Genomic DNA, 16,131 nt, shown 5'->3' on the forward strand with positions numbered 1-16,131 from the left:
GTTGAGAGGTTTTATTCAGAAACAGGATTCAAAAGAATGTCAATGAGCATAAAATAAAACCGGTGTGCAATTTATATGAAACTCAGATTTAAATGTTCCTAACAGAAAAGAAGAAAGAAAAGAAGCTATTTAAAGTAGCCCTCCCAAGGGGAGTCAACTGCTCTTCAGCGCATCCTGAGCTGGCTGTGCCTTCTCTCCATCCGCTGCTCAGATATTCATGAATCGTTGCTTCTTCCAGCCTCGCTTTCTCTCTCCCTCTGCCTTTCTGGCGCGGCTCTCCCTCCCTCCCTCTGATTTCTGCTCTTTCTTACTCCTTCTCTCAGCTGCTTAACTACAGCTCCCACTGGAACTTGCACAATCAAAAACAACTCTCCTCCCTCAAGCAGCCTCCAGGAGCGCATCACCTGGAGAAGAGCGACTCGCTCCCCGCGCCGGCCGCCGAGGAGCAGCCAGGTAGCTGGGGGCGGGGAGGGGTACCTTTCTCCCGCTCGGTAGGAGCCACAGCATCTCCCCGGAGATTGGCCGTATCCCACCGTCCGGCCCCCAGGGTGCTGCAGCGGTGATGCATATGTTTCGGAGCAATGATGGAAGGAGAAAAGCCGCTGCCGGTGGCAACTGAAAGTGGGGAGAGGTTGCTGCAGTAGCTGGTGCTGCAGAATGAGCGAGTGAAGAACTGAGCCCTGCTAGATTCTCCATCCCGCTCAGTCTTCATTAACTGTCTCCAGGAGGTAAACCGGGGAAACAGATATGCACTAACCAGGCGGGTGCCACCCTGGATCTATAACTGTGAATTCCCCACGGTGGAAAATGGTAAACAAAGACATGAATGGATTCCCAGTCAAGAAATGCTCAGCCTTCCAATTTTTTAAGAAGCGGGTAAGGACAGGTTTTGCTTATTTCTTTTGTTTTCTGTGCTTCTCTTAAATGCTTTTGAATGTTTGCCTGAAGTAAGCCTAAGGTTTTGTTGCTAAACCCTTAATGTAAGCTGTGCTTCTGACAGCAGTGGTAAAGCTGAGAACTATACCTGCCTTGATTCGAATTTGTTGGAGGAGGGGCAGGGGGCTATGAAGAGTTGCTATTGGGAGGAGGGGGTTGGGCTGAGATGCCTTAAAAAGGGTTTGAGCTGGGAATGGGGATTTTTCTCTCTCAAGCCACAACAAAGATTACAAGGCAGTTGCAAAGAGAATTGGCCTGAGTACAGTTATGGCTAGTAATTTAGTCAGGGGCTAATTTAGCAGCTTCCTCTGTCTTATCTTTGAAGGGTTCAACTTTTCCACACCTTTCATCCACTGAGTCTCAAGTGAAGCATTATCATCTTCATTCGTCAGAAGCAGCAGCTTCTGCTTTCCCAAATCCATTCAGCCAATAATTTGCTATGTCTCTATCTATGGTATAAATAGCAAAGGACTAGAATGACCTTTTACGAAATGATGGAATCCAGCATTTAAAATTGTCTATTTTAAGTTGCCTCAATTTTTGCTTTTGCTTGGAATAACTGCCTTTTTTTTTTTTATTTTTTATTTTTTTAAGGAGAGAGCAGTGGGAGGTCTGTATTTGAGCAATAATTCAGGGTTATGTTGCTGTATGCATTTATTTCTTAAACTCCTTATTCTTCAACTCAAAGTATGAAAAATAAAAATGTTGCATTGGTTGTAGGTGAGAAAAAAATGATTTTTTGCATGTATGTTTCACAATAAACTCAGTTCACTGGGATGGCCACACTGGTGGTCTGTGTAAATCTGCAAATTTATACACAAGTGGGAGGTAAGAAATGAATGATTGTTAAAGGAATGATGACTGACACTCTTAAGGACAGTGTTTCCTAAGCAACGTAAGAAAAGGAACATCCTCCAGCCCCCAGTTGCCCCATCCTATATAATACCCTAGGGCAATTCCTCCAAAATGGTTCTCTCCATTCATTCGTCCTTCCCTTCATTCAGGCCCTTTCTGTGCCATTCCTGAAACACGGTTCTTCAGTTAACTCATCCGCCTAACACAGTGAATTTCAGGGTGGGCTGGACTACCTCGCTGCACCAAATGGGCAAGCTGGGAAGGCAAGGCTAGAAATGCAGGCAATGTGTCAGGCCCAGCTAGAGCGCCAGCGAAGGCTCCCAAGCACTTTTGACTGAGTTCTCATCAGTAAAGCAAAATCTTTCTCAAAGTCTGTGGCCCAAAGCATATGCATTAAAACCAAAATGAAACCAACCTGTCCTGGCCCTTGCTCTTGGAGCGGGAGTACCATGTGAAATCTCTCACTAGTGGAGCTGCAAGCTGAATGAAAGCAAGTCAGTGCAACTTCACAGAGCTCCACAAGGCTTCTTCGTGTTTCCCTGTAGCCAAAATATTTCTTTCCAAGGGAAGGGCCCTTTATGAAAATTAATTTTCTTTCTTTCTTTCTTTCTTTTTAGAGATGGGGTCTTGCTATATTGCCCAGGGTGGTCTTGACCTCTTGGGCTTAAGTGATCCTCTTGCCTCAGCCTCCCAAATTGTTGGGATTACAGATGTCCGCCACCAGCCACAGCCCTAATTTGCAATAATAAACAAATGTTTTGCTAATTTTAAAAATGCCATAGCCCATTATCCAGTACTTAAATTCCACTGCCTTTTAATTACGGCATTTATTTCATGGTATTAGGGATATTCTAAAACTCCTCAGTCAGATGTTCTTAAGCAATGTGGACTTAAGTTACATACATTTTAAATTGTCTTTTATTTTCTTTGTTATCAAAATGTACTAATAGAAATACTAATTTACCATTTGGTTTTGTTTTGCTTAAAAGTAAATTTACCAATAGACTTCAGTTGGTGACTCTGCAGACCTTGAATTTTGCAAAGAACCACCCAGAGTACTGATGTCTTATCTGAGTACATGCAGAAAGAAGTTTCTACCAAGATAACTGGCAGGCAGCTTCATCTACCTTCTAACCTGGGTCTATCAGTTGCTGGAGACGGTATCAGACATCTCTCCTGCCCCTGCACTCTCTTTACTCCTCAAGGACAGTTAACTAAGTAGAAGGTGACCTTGTATCAAGTCATTGAATGCCCCAGGGATAAATTCTTTGATTCTTGCCTACTTTGGTTTATTCCACAAATTCTGCATTCTAAATGTTTATTTCAGTTTGTACCATGACTTTGCTTTTGGTTTGCTTTTTTTGTTTGTTTGTTTTTAACTAAACAATATGTAAATAAATCTATAAAACATTAAAACAATAATAAGGTATGTCCCACCTCCTCTCCAATCTTTCTCCCTTCCCCAGATGTAGTAACTATTACCATACGATGTTTATCCTTTCCAGACTTTTACTTCACATACACATTCATATACTATAATGCCTTTGTTTTCAGTTAAGAATAATTCATTTTCTTATATTCTATTGTTGAAGTTCCACACATTTCTGCATATTTTATTTTTAACCTAGCTAGACAGTCTTACAAAGTGAACCTTTGTCCACAGCCCACATTAAACTATGAATAGATTTTGGGAAAAAAAAAAAATCCATAGGGTCTATTAGGGCTCATTAAAAAGAATGAATTTTGATTGCAGGAGGCTTAAACAGTGCTTCCTATGCTTCTGAGACATTCCAGAGGGACCATAAGAAGCTAAAAGAGAATATAGGTTATCTGCCTTGGTCTGGCAGTCACTATTAGAGCTGACTATGTTCTAGGTAGGAGTGCTTTACATGGATTAGCTCATTTAATCTTCACAGTAACACTGTAAAGTAAGAAACATTAAATGTGCAAAGTGTGACTTAGAGAGATTAAACCACTAGCCCAAGGTCACATAACTAAAAAGTAGCAGAACTAAAATTTAAACCTTGTTTGACTCAAGGCTTGTATTCGTAATCCAGACTTTTTGATTTCAGACCACTCTCCCTTTCTTTTCTTTTGTTTCCACAACAGACTCTTCTATGCCCCTCCCCACTTCCCCAACCAAGTGAAATCTTTATGCCACTACCAAAAACCTATCAAGGCGGCCAAGCCTCTTCCAGCTCCTTTCTAGTCCTTAATACTGACAGTAATGAGAGGCAGCCCTGGGGAACCCAGATTCTAGGAACATAATCTGAAGAAAGACGGTCCGGATGCTAGTTCTACAAAATCCTTTGGATTTATGCTTTTCACCCTCATATTTTAAAAGCTCAACTAAATCAGCTTAATTTCATTTAGCAGAGAATTTCTTTTTTTTTTTTTTTTTTTTTTTTGAGACGGAGTCTTGCTCTGTCACCCAGGCTGGAGTGCAGTGGCCGGATCTCAGCTCACTGCAAGCTCTGCCTCCCGGGTTCACGCCATTCTCCTGCCTCAGCCTCCGGAGTAGCTGGGACTACAGGCGCCCGCCACCTCGCCCGGCTAGTTTTTTGTATTTTTTTAGTAGAGACGGGGTTTCACCGTGTTAGCCAGGATGGTCTTGATCTTGTGACCTCGTGATCCGCCCGTCTCGGCCTCCCAAAGTGCTGGGATTACAGGCTTGAGCCACCGCGCCCGGCCCTTAGCAGAGAATTTCTAAACTAAACTAGATAAGAGTTCTACTTTCATTACATGTTTATGATAAATTAGCATTAGATGTGTATACATTATATTTTACTCTTAAGAGTCTCCAAAAATTCATTTAAGATGAATGGAAAAATGTCCTTAACAGTTTTATTCTCCCAATCCAAGAGCTTTAAAAGTTATCAATCCAGCTAAAAGTAATCCATTTTCATGGATTTAAAGATTTGTTCTGTTCGTGGCTCAGATTCTTACATAATGATTTAGAAAACACAAACAAATGACCTTGTCTCCAACTCGATAATCCTTTTTGGAAATACACAAGGTATGTGAGAAAGACTTCCATAGCCATGACTACATTACCTTTTGTAAAATTCGAAAGTCTATCTAACACTGCAGAATTTTTGATGTGGAATGAACCTCAGAAATTCTCCCTCTGACTTCCCTCTTTCAAAGATGAGGAAACTGAGTACCTGTGGTAAATCACCTGTCAAATTAGAATGAGGTTAAGCCAGGACTCATGTTTTGGGTTTCCACTTCCAGATCTCGTGTGCTTTCCTCTTCATTAAGTCATGAACATCAAACTAGTCAAGTCTTTCATGCCTCATTCATTCATTTTTCCACAAATAGAGTAGGAACAAAATGACCACTTTTTATCTTCATGGAACTAACCGCCTAGTGACTACCAACTTTGACAAGATCCTTCCATTTTGACTCTGCATTTTTGTTGTTGTATTTTTGTTTGTTTGGTTGGTTGGTTGTTTGCAGAGACAAGGTCTCACTATCTTGCCCTGGCTGGTCTCGAGTTCCCAAAGTGTTGGGATTTCAGGCATGAGCCACCCACCGTACCCAGCCTTGACTCCATATTTTACGATTATATGCATTTGAACAATTCCTTGCGTTGTTCCTTAATAACAGTAGCTTTTCTAATAACTATCACTTAAATGGCATTAATATTGCTGGACATGGTTCTAAGAGCTTTAAGTACATTAAACATTTAAATCATCATACACAGGCCGGGCGCATTGGCTCACGCCTGTAATGCCAGAATTTTGGGAGGCTTAGGCAGGCAGATCACTTAAAGTTAGGAGTTTGAGACCAACCTGGCCAACATGGTGAAACCCTGTCTCTACTAAAAATACAAAAACTAGCTGCATGTGATGGCAGTTGCCTATAATCCCAGCTACTCAGGAGGCTGAGGCAGGAGAATCTCTTGAACCTGGGAGGCAGAAGTTGCAGTGAGCTGAGATCTCGCCACGGCACTCCAGCCAGGACAACAGAGTGAGATTCCATCTCAAGGAAAAAAAAAATCGTATATAAAAATACCTGAGATAGGTACTTTTATTATTGTGATTTCATAGATGAAGAAATTGAGGTACACAGAAGTTGAGGAGTTGCCCCAAGTCACATAGCTAGTTAGTGACAGGATCAGGGTTTAGATCCCAGCACCAGGCTCCAGAGTCTGTGTCCTTAATCTCTATACATCCTGAATGCCTGTCAACATTAAATAATCCAGGGTGAAGTTCAGAGAAGTGAAGTGATATGATTTCTCTGGCTTCTTCCTTTCTCTAATAACTACGGGAACAAAGGAAAGGTTTGTAGCCTAGTTACAATATTTACTCTAGCAGAGCTGAGAAATTAAATTAAGCTCCTCTGAAGTGCTTATTCTTCACAACTGTTTCATAGACAGCATCTCTTTACATTTGATTTCCTTTTACTGTTCTCTTATGCCTGCTTAAAGTATCCAAACTGGAATAACAAAGGCCCTTTTCTTATGGGAAACTTTCGCTGTCTTCTCAGAGGGATAACATTATTGAGCAGCACTGTTCAAAGCACCTTACTCAGGTAACTCTCAAAATCCTTCATTATGCCCATTTTATAGCCAGGGAAACTGAGGATCAGAGGTTAACTAATTTGTTAAAGATCATAGAGCTAGGAAGAGGTATAGCCAGAATTCAAATTCAGGTAGTTCGTTTACCATCACCAGTCTTTACATTTGCGTCACTGGAGTGCACTGCGATGATGCCAATACTGCTGCAGAACTGGCTCTCCCGAATTGGAAACTACTTGTGAAGACAACCCAAAGAGGTGTTTAGTTGTTGTTGTTGTTGTTATTACGGCCTTAGCTATGAAGAGGTGGATTTTCCAATCCACTGCTGAGAGCAGTAGGAATGCTTTCTAACGAATCTGAAGTCTGCTTTAGATTTTTTCAAGATGTATTTGATCATACTTCCCAGAACATGGCAGAGACTCCAGTGGTTCCTACTGTGCTTTCTTCAGAATAGGTAAAATCTAAGCTGCTCGAGTCCCTCCTGAGCCTGCACCCACAACACAGCACACGGCCCCAGTGACACTGCACTGTCACATTAGTACTGCTTATTCCTCTGTAGCTGCCACAGGGGAGGAAGGTGGTTTGTTTGTTTTGTTTTTGTTTTTGTTTTTGTTTCAGACAGAGTCTCACTCTATCACCAGGCTGGAGTGTAGTGGCACTATCTCAGTTCACTGCAACCTCTGGCTCCTAGGTTCAAGCAATTCTCCTGCCTCAGCCTCCCGAGTAGCAGGGATTACAGGTGTGCACCACCATGCCCAGCTAATTTTTTTTTTTTTTGGTGGAGACACGATTTCACCATGTTGGCCAGGCTGGTCTCGAACTCCTGACCACAGGTGATCCACCCGCCTTGGCCTCCCAAAGTGCTGGGATTACAAATATGAGCCACCGCACCCAGCTGGAAGGTCTTTAAGGACGGAAAACGGGTTACCTTGTTCACTATATCCCCTACTTGTCAAAACATATTTGTTGAATAAAAGAATGCATAAAATAAAAGAATGAATCCTTCTATTGACTTGCCCTTAAGTCATTGCCCTCTTCTCCTTCCTCCTCCTTCTTCCTTTAAACAGGCTTCAGTGGCTTAGAAATCTAATGCATTTTATTTCTCTCTATGTTTAGATATGGATTAGATATAAATTAAGACTGAAATGTAACCTAAATCTGGCTCAGAGACAAGCTGTCACTACCCCTTCACAGCTGGCAGGTACTTAGGGAAGCTTGTTTGCTGACCCAATGCCCATACCACACCTTCTCTTCTATGATACTTTTCTTGTCAGGCCAAACAAGACAGATGTAGCAGTGATTCACTAATCTTCTTTTATTTTGCATTAATATGAATTCTAACTTCAACACTATATAGTAGGCCGGGCGCAGTGGCTCACGCCTTTAATCCCAGCACTTTGGGAGGCCGAGGCAGGCAGATCACCTGAGGTCAGGAGTTTGGGACTGGCCTGGCCAACTTGGTGAAATCCTGTCTCTACTAAAAATACAAAAATTAACTGGGAGTGGTGGCGGGCACCTGTAATCCCAGCTTCTCAGGAGGCCTAGGCAGGAGAGTCGCTTGAACCCTGGAGGCGGAGGTTGCAGTGAGCCAAGATCACGCCATTGCACTTCAGGCTGGATGACACAGTAGGACACCATCTCAAAAAAAAGAAATAATAAATAAATAAATAATACTATATAGTATCTGCATTATGTATCCTCCCAACTGGAATCCTAAAAATGTCTTCCAATTATTATTTATCCTCACTTTCAACGAAGTCTTAGGAGTCACGGAGTGTGAGTAAGACTGATGCCTTTGGCACTTTGACCACTAAGTCTTAGAGAGTTTGGATGAGGGAGTTTAGCAGACTGGGTTTGGCAGTGCTGGGGAATTAGTCTCGGTACCGCAGAATGTGGATGATGAGCCATTTTCGTTAAATAGATATTTTGCCTCCCCAGCAGCTCTCAAGAAAATCCTGAGATAGGCTCTTAGCTACAGTGCTTGGGAGGGATTTTGAATGGAAAGTGTAGCTGAGTTCCTTGAAATTCTGCACCATATTTTAAAGGGCTGGTGCTGAAATACTGGTGCCATATGCAACACTGGAGTAAGAGATATTCTGAGCTCAACCATATTTTATGATCTGTAAGTGCTTAACAAGGTAAAGCAAAACCAAAATGAGGGGGCGGGAGTGAGGAACGTGGCGGGTGGAGCCATCAAAATGCATGTTGGAGATTTCCAAATATAAAAGCATAAAGGCAGGAACGGTAATGGGAATTGGATCAATAGAAAAGTTTAATTAGTAATTTAGGTCAAGCTAAAGATAGTTCCTTAGAGCAAATATTGTAGAAGCATATTTTTAAAGTGTGATTTTTTTTTACATACTAGTTAATTTTTTTTTTAGAAATAAGTCCAAAAAAAAAAAAAAAGGTAAATATCAACTTTCCTAACATTGGCAGAGAAGACTCCTGACTTATGAGTGGGATGCTTTTCCTGCCTGCTAAGGAAAGCTAGGGTTCCTGGCTTGTCAGCTTGTTTGAGCGTGAAATCATTGGCTCCTCACCAAGCTGGGGATGAAGATTTTTACCCATTCTATGAGGCTCAAGAAAGTTCAGCTCATAGGGTAAACAGAGTCTTCAAAGAGCTTTAACTGAAGGGATATGCAGTGTCTCTGTAGAGATCCACATCCTCTCTAATGGGAAAGCAGGTGGTTCTGGACCTCACCCTCAGTGCCTCCTCCTGGCCCACAAATGAGGACAGCAGCAGTGACCTACCCTGGTCCTTGGTCTAAGAGCAGGCTTACCCAGCAAGTGGCCAGGTTTCTCTGGCAAACTGCACAGTGATGCTGGCAAATTTATAAAAGATCATGTGTGGAAAGTGGAGGAGGTGGAGGAGGAGGAGGACAGGAAAAGCAGGCAGTAAGGCAAGTTCGGTGCTGCGTTGGCATCCTCCTGCAGCTGCCATGGCATGTGGAGAAAGGATTATTATTATAGTTTATTTACTCTCACGTCTATTTTTTTGCAGCATTCTGAAATGACATTGTAAGTATTTACAACAAAGGGAAATGAAAATCAAAGATGTAACTGGAGCAGTAGAGGAATCTTCTATTTGGTAGTTCGAGGTGCCAAAATATTACTCTAATTGCTTTCTAGAGCCTGCTGTGACATTTTTCTGAGAAGAATTCACTTAGCTACTTCTGTAACATTAGGGTAACCTTGGCCTCTTTTTCCCTCCTAGGTCAGGGCATTCACCCAAAATGCCATTTGCTTTGGGAAATGACTGGTCATGTGGTTCTTCCACTTTCTCTCTCTCTCTTTCTCTCTCTCTCTCTCTCTCTCTCTCTCTCTCTCTCTGTTGTCTCTGGAGGGTAAGCTACAGCAAGGCCAAAGAGAAAAGCATGAAGTACAATATTCCTAGGGTTGCCGGGCACAGTGGCAAACGCCTGTAATCCTAGTACTTTGGAAGGCTGAGTGAGTGGATCACCTGAGGTCGAGAGTTTGAGACCAGCCTTGCCAACATGGCGAAATCTCATCTCTATTAAAAATACAAAAATTAGCAGGGTGTGGTGGCATGCACCTGTAATCCCAGCTACTCAGGAGGCTGAGGCAGAAGAAATCACTTGAACCCGGGGGGGCGGAGGTTGCAGTGAGCCAAGAGGGCACCACTTCACTCCAGCCTGGGTGACAGAGAAAGGCTCAGTCTCAAAAAAAAAAAAAAAAAAAAAAAAAAAGGAAAAGAAAAGAAACCTTCCTAGGCTTGTGCCCATAGAAAACAAAGGATTCTCGTTCTAACCCAGTGGTTTAAGAAACATCTTGCTGTCTCCGAGTTTGTTATCGTAACATCAGCCAGTTTGAAAGGCCTTGGTAGCTCAAAGATTCTAGTCTCTAGAAATAGAAAGGTGAAAAAAAAAAAAAAAGTCCCCCAAATTGTTAAAACATATTTAGACTCAAGTCCCTGTAGGACCAAAATTAAAATATGACAGGGAGGGGAAAAAATGAAAGTTAATAGTTTGAGAATTAAAAATAAAACAGAATATGTATTTATAACGTTTAGTGCTCAGAAATATGATCTTTCCCATAGAATGATGTTTCTGAAAGCAGCTGAATTTTCTTTGAACTCTGAATCTTTCTGGGCCAGTATTTATTTAGGTTGTACTGTTAAAAAAAAATTACAGGAGAAAAAAACGATGAGTACATGGCTTCCAGTGTGGTTTAAAAGATTGGGGTAAGGCTGTGGAGGGGTAGTATAAAAATAAAGACATTTAAAAAGAATCCTGTTCACAGCCTCATATAGCTTCTTTGAAACCTAGAATATACACGTGCTGGGTGCAGACCTTGTCTGTCTTGTTCACAGCTCTATCTGTGTGCCTGGTGCATGGTAGAAACTCAATAATATATGCTTGATGAATCAATAAAAACAATGTAATCAAAGGGCTTGGGGAAGAGGTACCACGTGTAATTGTGATATCATTACTTGGTTGAATAGAGAAAGCATTGATGAAGAGAAGAAGTAAGAATTTAAAGAAAATATTGGGGTGATTTTAACTGCTTCCAGGTATCCATGGGTTCCACATCTGTGGATTCAACCAACTGCAGGTCAAATATGTGGGGAAAAAAAAAAAAGATGGTTTCGTCTGTACTGAACACATACAAACCTTTTTTCTTGTCATTATTCCCTAAGCAATACAGCATAACAACTATTTACATAGCATTTATATTGTATTTGCTATTATAAGCAATCTAGAGATCATTTTAAATGTTAGGGAGGGTATGCACTGGCAATATGCAAATGCCATGCCATTTTATATCAGGGGCTTGAGCATCTATGGATTTTGGGATCTGCAGGGGTCCTGGAATCAATCCCCCACAGAGACTGAGGGACAATTGTAGTAACAATCTGTAAATGAATTTCTCCAATGAACATCAATATAATTGCTTTCTCCTTCAACCACTTGCCTTCAAAGATTAAATGTTACGTAGAAACAACCAGGACTTGGCACTCATTGCATAAAGGGCCTTAGTTATCAGCTTTGGCAAAACAGTCATATCTAATTTATTTGTCTATTAGTCAGCTTTTACGTAAAAGGGCCCACACCTTCTCTACGTTGTCGCTAATAAGTTGGTGAAGCCATTGCTAATTATTATTCATCTGGTTCAAAGCAAACACATTAAATCAAGCAATTGAGATTAACCCTTCAGAACTTATCTCTATCAGATGCAATTTCAGAATGTATAATTTTTTTTCATCTAGTACCTTGGCAGTTACGTCTTGCATTTTACATTTCATTATTTTATAAAAATCAGAGAAACGTAAATTTCTAATGTGTCTTCATTTCTAAAGTTAACATCCTTTGAAATAACAGATTCAGAATTTATTTCAAAATTAGTGTTGAAATTCCCCCCCTTTTATTTTTTTGTATTCTCATCATCAACAGCCAACATGAATTGAGCACTTTGATGTGTCAGGTTTTAAGGTGGGAAAAAGAAACTAAGAAATCACAAGCTTCCAGGTCGAGTTCAGTGGCTAACGTCTGTAATCCCAGCATTTTGGGAGGCCGAGGTGAGCACATTGATTGAGTCCAAAAGTTTGAGACTAGCTGGGGAACATGGCAAAACCCCATCTCTACAAAAAATTTAAAAATTAGCCAGGTGTGGTGGTGAGTGCCTGTAGTCCCAGCTACTCAGGAGGCTGAGGTGCCAGGATCACTTGAACCCAGAAGGTGGAGGTTGCAGTGAGCCATGATGGCACCACTGTACTCCAGCCTGGGAGACAGAGTGAGACCCTGTCTCAAAAGGAATAAAGAAATAACAAGTTTCCTTCACTCCCCCACTCCCTTCCCCAGAAACCTGGATTGTGTCCCTCCATGACATACTCATGATAGCTCCCTGTGTGGTTTTTTTTTTTTTTTTTTTTTGAGATGGAGTCTCACTCTGTTGCCCAGGCTGGAGTGCAGTGTCACGATCTTGGCTTACTGCAACCTCCGCCTCCCGGGTTCAAGCGATTCTCCTGCCTCAGCCTCCTGAGTAGATGGGATTATAGGCACACACCACCATGCCCGACTAATTTTTGTGTTTTTAGTAGAGACGGGGTTTCACCATGTTGGCCAGGCAGGTCTCGAACTCTTGACCTCAGGTGATCCACCCACCTTGGCCTCCCAAAGTGCTGAGATTACAGGCATGAGCCACCACGCCCGGCCTTGTGCTATTTTTTATGGCACCCATCAGTTTGCAATTGCGTATTGGTAAAGTTTGTTAATGAATGCTTTCAGCATTAATTAATGTCCTCCTGGACTATGGTCTCTATGAGGGTAGGGACCTTCCTTCTCTTTTACATACAATTAAACCCTCAGGACCTGGCCCCTGGGGGGTTATCAATAAGTATATGTTGAAACAGAAAGCCAAAAGATTGTGAAATGCCTAAGGTCTATGGAGGAGAAAGAAGAGAGTTAATCTGAAAACCCATATAGAAATCAAAAGTTCTTTGCATTTTATTCTGTTTGGTTTATGTTAAAGTTCCATTGTGTGCCAGACATGATGGCTTATCCCTGTAATTCCAGCACTTTGGGAGGCTGAAGTGGGAGGATCACTTGAGTCCAGGAGGTGGAGGCTGCAGTGAGCCATGGTCACACCACTGCACTCTAGCCTGGGCAACAGAACAAAACCCATCTCTGAAAAAACAGTAAAATACATTGAATAAATTTTTTTAAATTCCATCATCTAGACACATCTGTATTGTAAGTAACCTTTTTTTTTTTTTTTTTTTTTTTTTTTTTTTTGACACAGGATCTCTCTCTGTCACCCAGGCTGGAGTGCAGTGGTACAATCATGGCTCACTACAACCTCTGCTTCCCGGGTTCAGGTGATTCTCTTGCCTCAGCCACCCAAGTAGCTGGGACTATAGACAAGCACCACCATGCTGGGCTAATTTTTGTATTTTTAGTAGAGTCTGGGTTTCTTTTCCTTTTTTTTTTTTTTTTTTTTTTTTTTTTTTTGAGATGAAATCTCACTCTGTTGCCCAGGCTGGCTGGAGTGCAGTGGCGCGATTTTGGTTCACTGCAACCTCCGCTTCCGGCGTTCAAGTGATTCTTGTGCCGCAGCCTCCCGAGTAGGTGGGCCTACAAGCACCCGCCACCATGCCTGGCTAATTTTTGTATTTTTAGTGGAGACAGGAGTTTCAACATGTTGACCAGGCTGGTCTCAAACTCCTGACCTCAGGTGAGCCACCCGTCTTGGCCTCCCAAAGTGTTTTGGGATTACAGGCATGAGCAACCGCACCCGGTTAAATAAAATCTCTTTTGAAGTCATTGTCTCCTCTATCATTCACTGTTCCCTGTGAAGGGATCCATGTGGTAAAGTGCTCTTGTAATTTAGTAGTAGGTTAAAGATTTTTCTTTTCTGAAGGAAATCACATTTAGCATGATATAATCTCTTTGGTTTGCCTCAGTTGCCAGGAAACTCAAAAGTAAATTTAAATATAAATTTCAGTGAACAAATTGGACAAATCTTTAGAAGTAACTTCTTAGGCTGCGTGGTGGCTCACGCCTATAATCCCAGCACTTTGGGAGGCTGAGGCAGGCGAATCACGAGATCAGGAGTTCAAGACCAGCCTTGCCAACATGGTGAAACCCTGTCTCTACTAAAAATACAAAAAATTAGCCGGGCTTTGTGACGCATGCCTCTAATCCCAGCTACTCGGAAGGCTGAGGCGGGAGAATTGCTTGAACCTGGGAGATGGAGGTGGCAGTGAGCGGAGATTGCACCACTGCACTCCAGCCTGGGCGACAGAGTAAGACTCTGTCTCAAAAAAAAAAAAAAAGAAAGAAAGAAAGAACTTCTTAGTCACTGAATTTGGTTTTAATCTTGTGTTTTTATTTTCACTCTCCTCTCAGGCATTTTTCATTGTAAATTGCCTTGTTTTTTTTCTTTTCGTTTTTTCCTTTTCTTTTTCTTTCTCTCTCTTGTTCTCTCTTTCTCTCTGAGACAGGATCTTTCTCTGTCCCCCAGGCTGGAGAGTAATGGTGCGATGATAGCTCACTTTAACCTTGAACTTCAAGACTCAAGTGATCCTTCCTATTGCCCAGGCTGGAATGCAGTGGTGCAATCTCCACTCACTGCAACTTTGGCCTCCCAGGTTCAAGCGATTCTCCTGCCTCACTCTGCCACCGCACCCGGCTAACTTTTGTATCTTTAGTAGAGACAGGGTTTCACCATGTTGGCCTGGCTGGTCTCAAACTCCTGACCTCAAGAGATCCGCCCGCCTCAGCCTCCCAAAGTGCTGGGATTACAGGCATGAGCCACCACAACCAGCCCATATTTCTTTCAAATTGTGTCCAACTCTACTAAATTTATGTTAGTATTGTTGCAAAGCAAACTACCCAGAATTTGGTAAGCAAAAGCCGCTGTCATTTATTTGCTCAGGATTCTGTGGATTGGGAATTCAGTTTCACTCATTTGGAGGGTTCTGCTCCCTGTGACGTCGGCTGAGTCTTTCCTTGGCTGCATTCAGCTGGTGGTTGAACTGAGCCAGAAAGTCCAAGAAAGTTTCATGTCTGGTGTCTTAGTGCATCTCTATTGGCCTCTCACTCCATATAGCTTGGGCATCCTCACAGTATCATCGTCTTCAGATAGACTTAGATGGCTGCTGGCTTCTAACAGGGAGTGCTTCAAGACAGCATGTGGAAGCTGAAGATCTCATAAGGCCAAGTCCTGGATGTCATATAGTGTCACTTCTGCTGCATTTTATTCATTTAAAAAAAAAAAAAAAAGTCATAGGGCCAGCCCAGATTCAAGGGGAGGGAAAATAAACTTCACCTTTCAATATGAAGAGTGGCAAAGAGAAACTATGTCAAAGTTTTTTTCTTTTCTTTTCTTTTCTTTTTTTCCTTAGAGACAGAATCTTGCTGTGTTGCTCAGGCTGGAGTCCAGTGGCTGGATCATAGCTCACTGCAGCCTCGACCTCCTGGGTTCAAGCCATGGTCCCACCTCAGCCTCTTGAGTAGCTAGGACAACAGGCACCCAGCACCACACCTGATTAAAACTTTCTATTTCACTAAAATATAAAATAATTTTTCAAATTGTATCCAACTGCACTGAATTTATCTATGACCTTTTTTTTTAAATCTAAACATTTACAGGAGAAGAGTATTAAGGATTCCTAATAGGAGATCAGACAAATACTGTTGGCCTCTTAACTGGATTATTTCCGAGCATGGTAACATTGGACAAGGCATTTAATATTCTAAGCGTTAAGTATCTAAGGTTTATCTGTAAAATGGGTTTAATAATAACACCTCAGGCCGGGCACGGTGGCTCATTCCTGTAATCCTAGCACTTTGGGAGGCTGAAGTGGGCAGATCACTTGAGGTTAGGAGTTTTAGATTAGCCTGGTCAACATGGTGAAACCCTTTCTCTACTAAAAACACAAAAATTAGCCAGGCATGATGGCGCACACCTGTAGTCTCAGCTGGTGGGAAGCCTGAGCCAGGAGAATCACTTGAACCTGGGAGATGGAGGTTGCAGTGAGCCAAGATCGCCCCACTGCATTCCAGCCTGGGCGACAGAGTGAGACTGTCTCAAAATAATAATAAAATAATAATAATAACAATAATACCTCAAAGAACTGTTATGAGGATTAAATGACATAACGCATGTAAAGTATTTAGCCCTAATGCCTGGTACACACTAAGCACTCAAAATATGTTAGATATCATGAAGACAGACCTCAAAATTATGACCTACCTCTATAACTTACTTTTCTGAACTTTTTGTTGTGGTATAAATTGTGATTTTACTGATAAGTCTGCCTGATGACAAGCTGCTATGAAACCTCTGTGCTCCGGGAT

General features: G+C 41.9%; 1 protein-coding gene across 1 annotated transcript in view; it reads left to right on the top strand.

Moving 5' to 3' along the window:
- The first annotated feature begins 391 nt into the window (after window positions 1-391).
- The window catches only part of SGK1 (serum/glucocorticoid regulated kinase 1), a 153,087-nt gene continuing 137,347 nt past the window's right edge, over window positions 392-16,131 (top strand). The window contains exon 1 of the mRNA XM_050787992.1: window positions 392-876. Within this exon, the coding sequence (XP_050643949.1) occupies window positions 808-876 (69 nt within the window). The 5' untranslated portion in view covers window positions 392-807. The remainder of the gene's footprint in view (window positions 877-16,131) is intronic.

The sequence above is a fragment of the Macaca thibetana genome, chromosome 4 (genome assembly GCF_024542745.1).
Source record: "Macaca thibetana thibetana isolate TM-01 chromosome 4, ASM2454274v1, whole genome shotgun sequence".
Taxonomy (NCBI): domain Eukaryota; kingdom Metazoa; phylum Chordata; class Mammalia; order Primates; family Cercopithecidae; genus Macaca; species Macaca thibetana.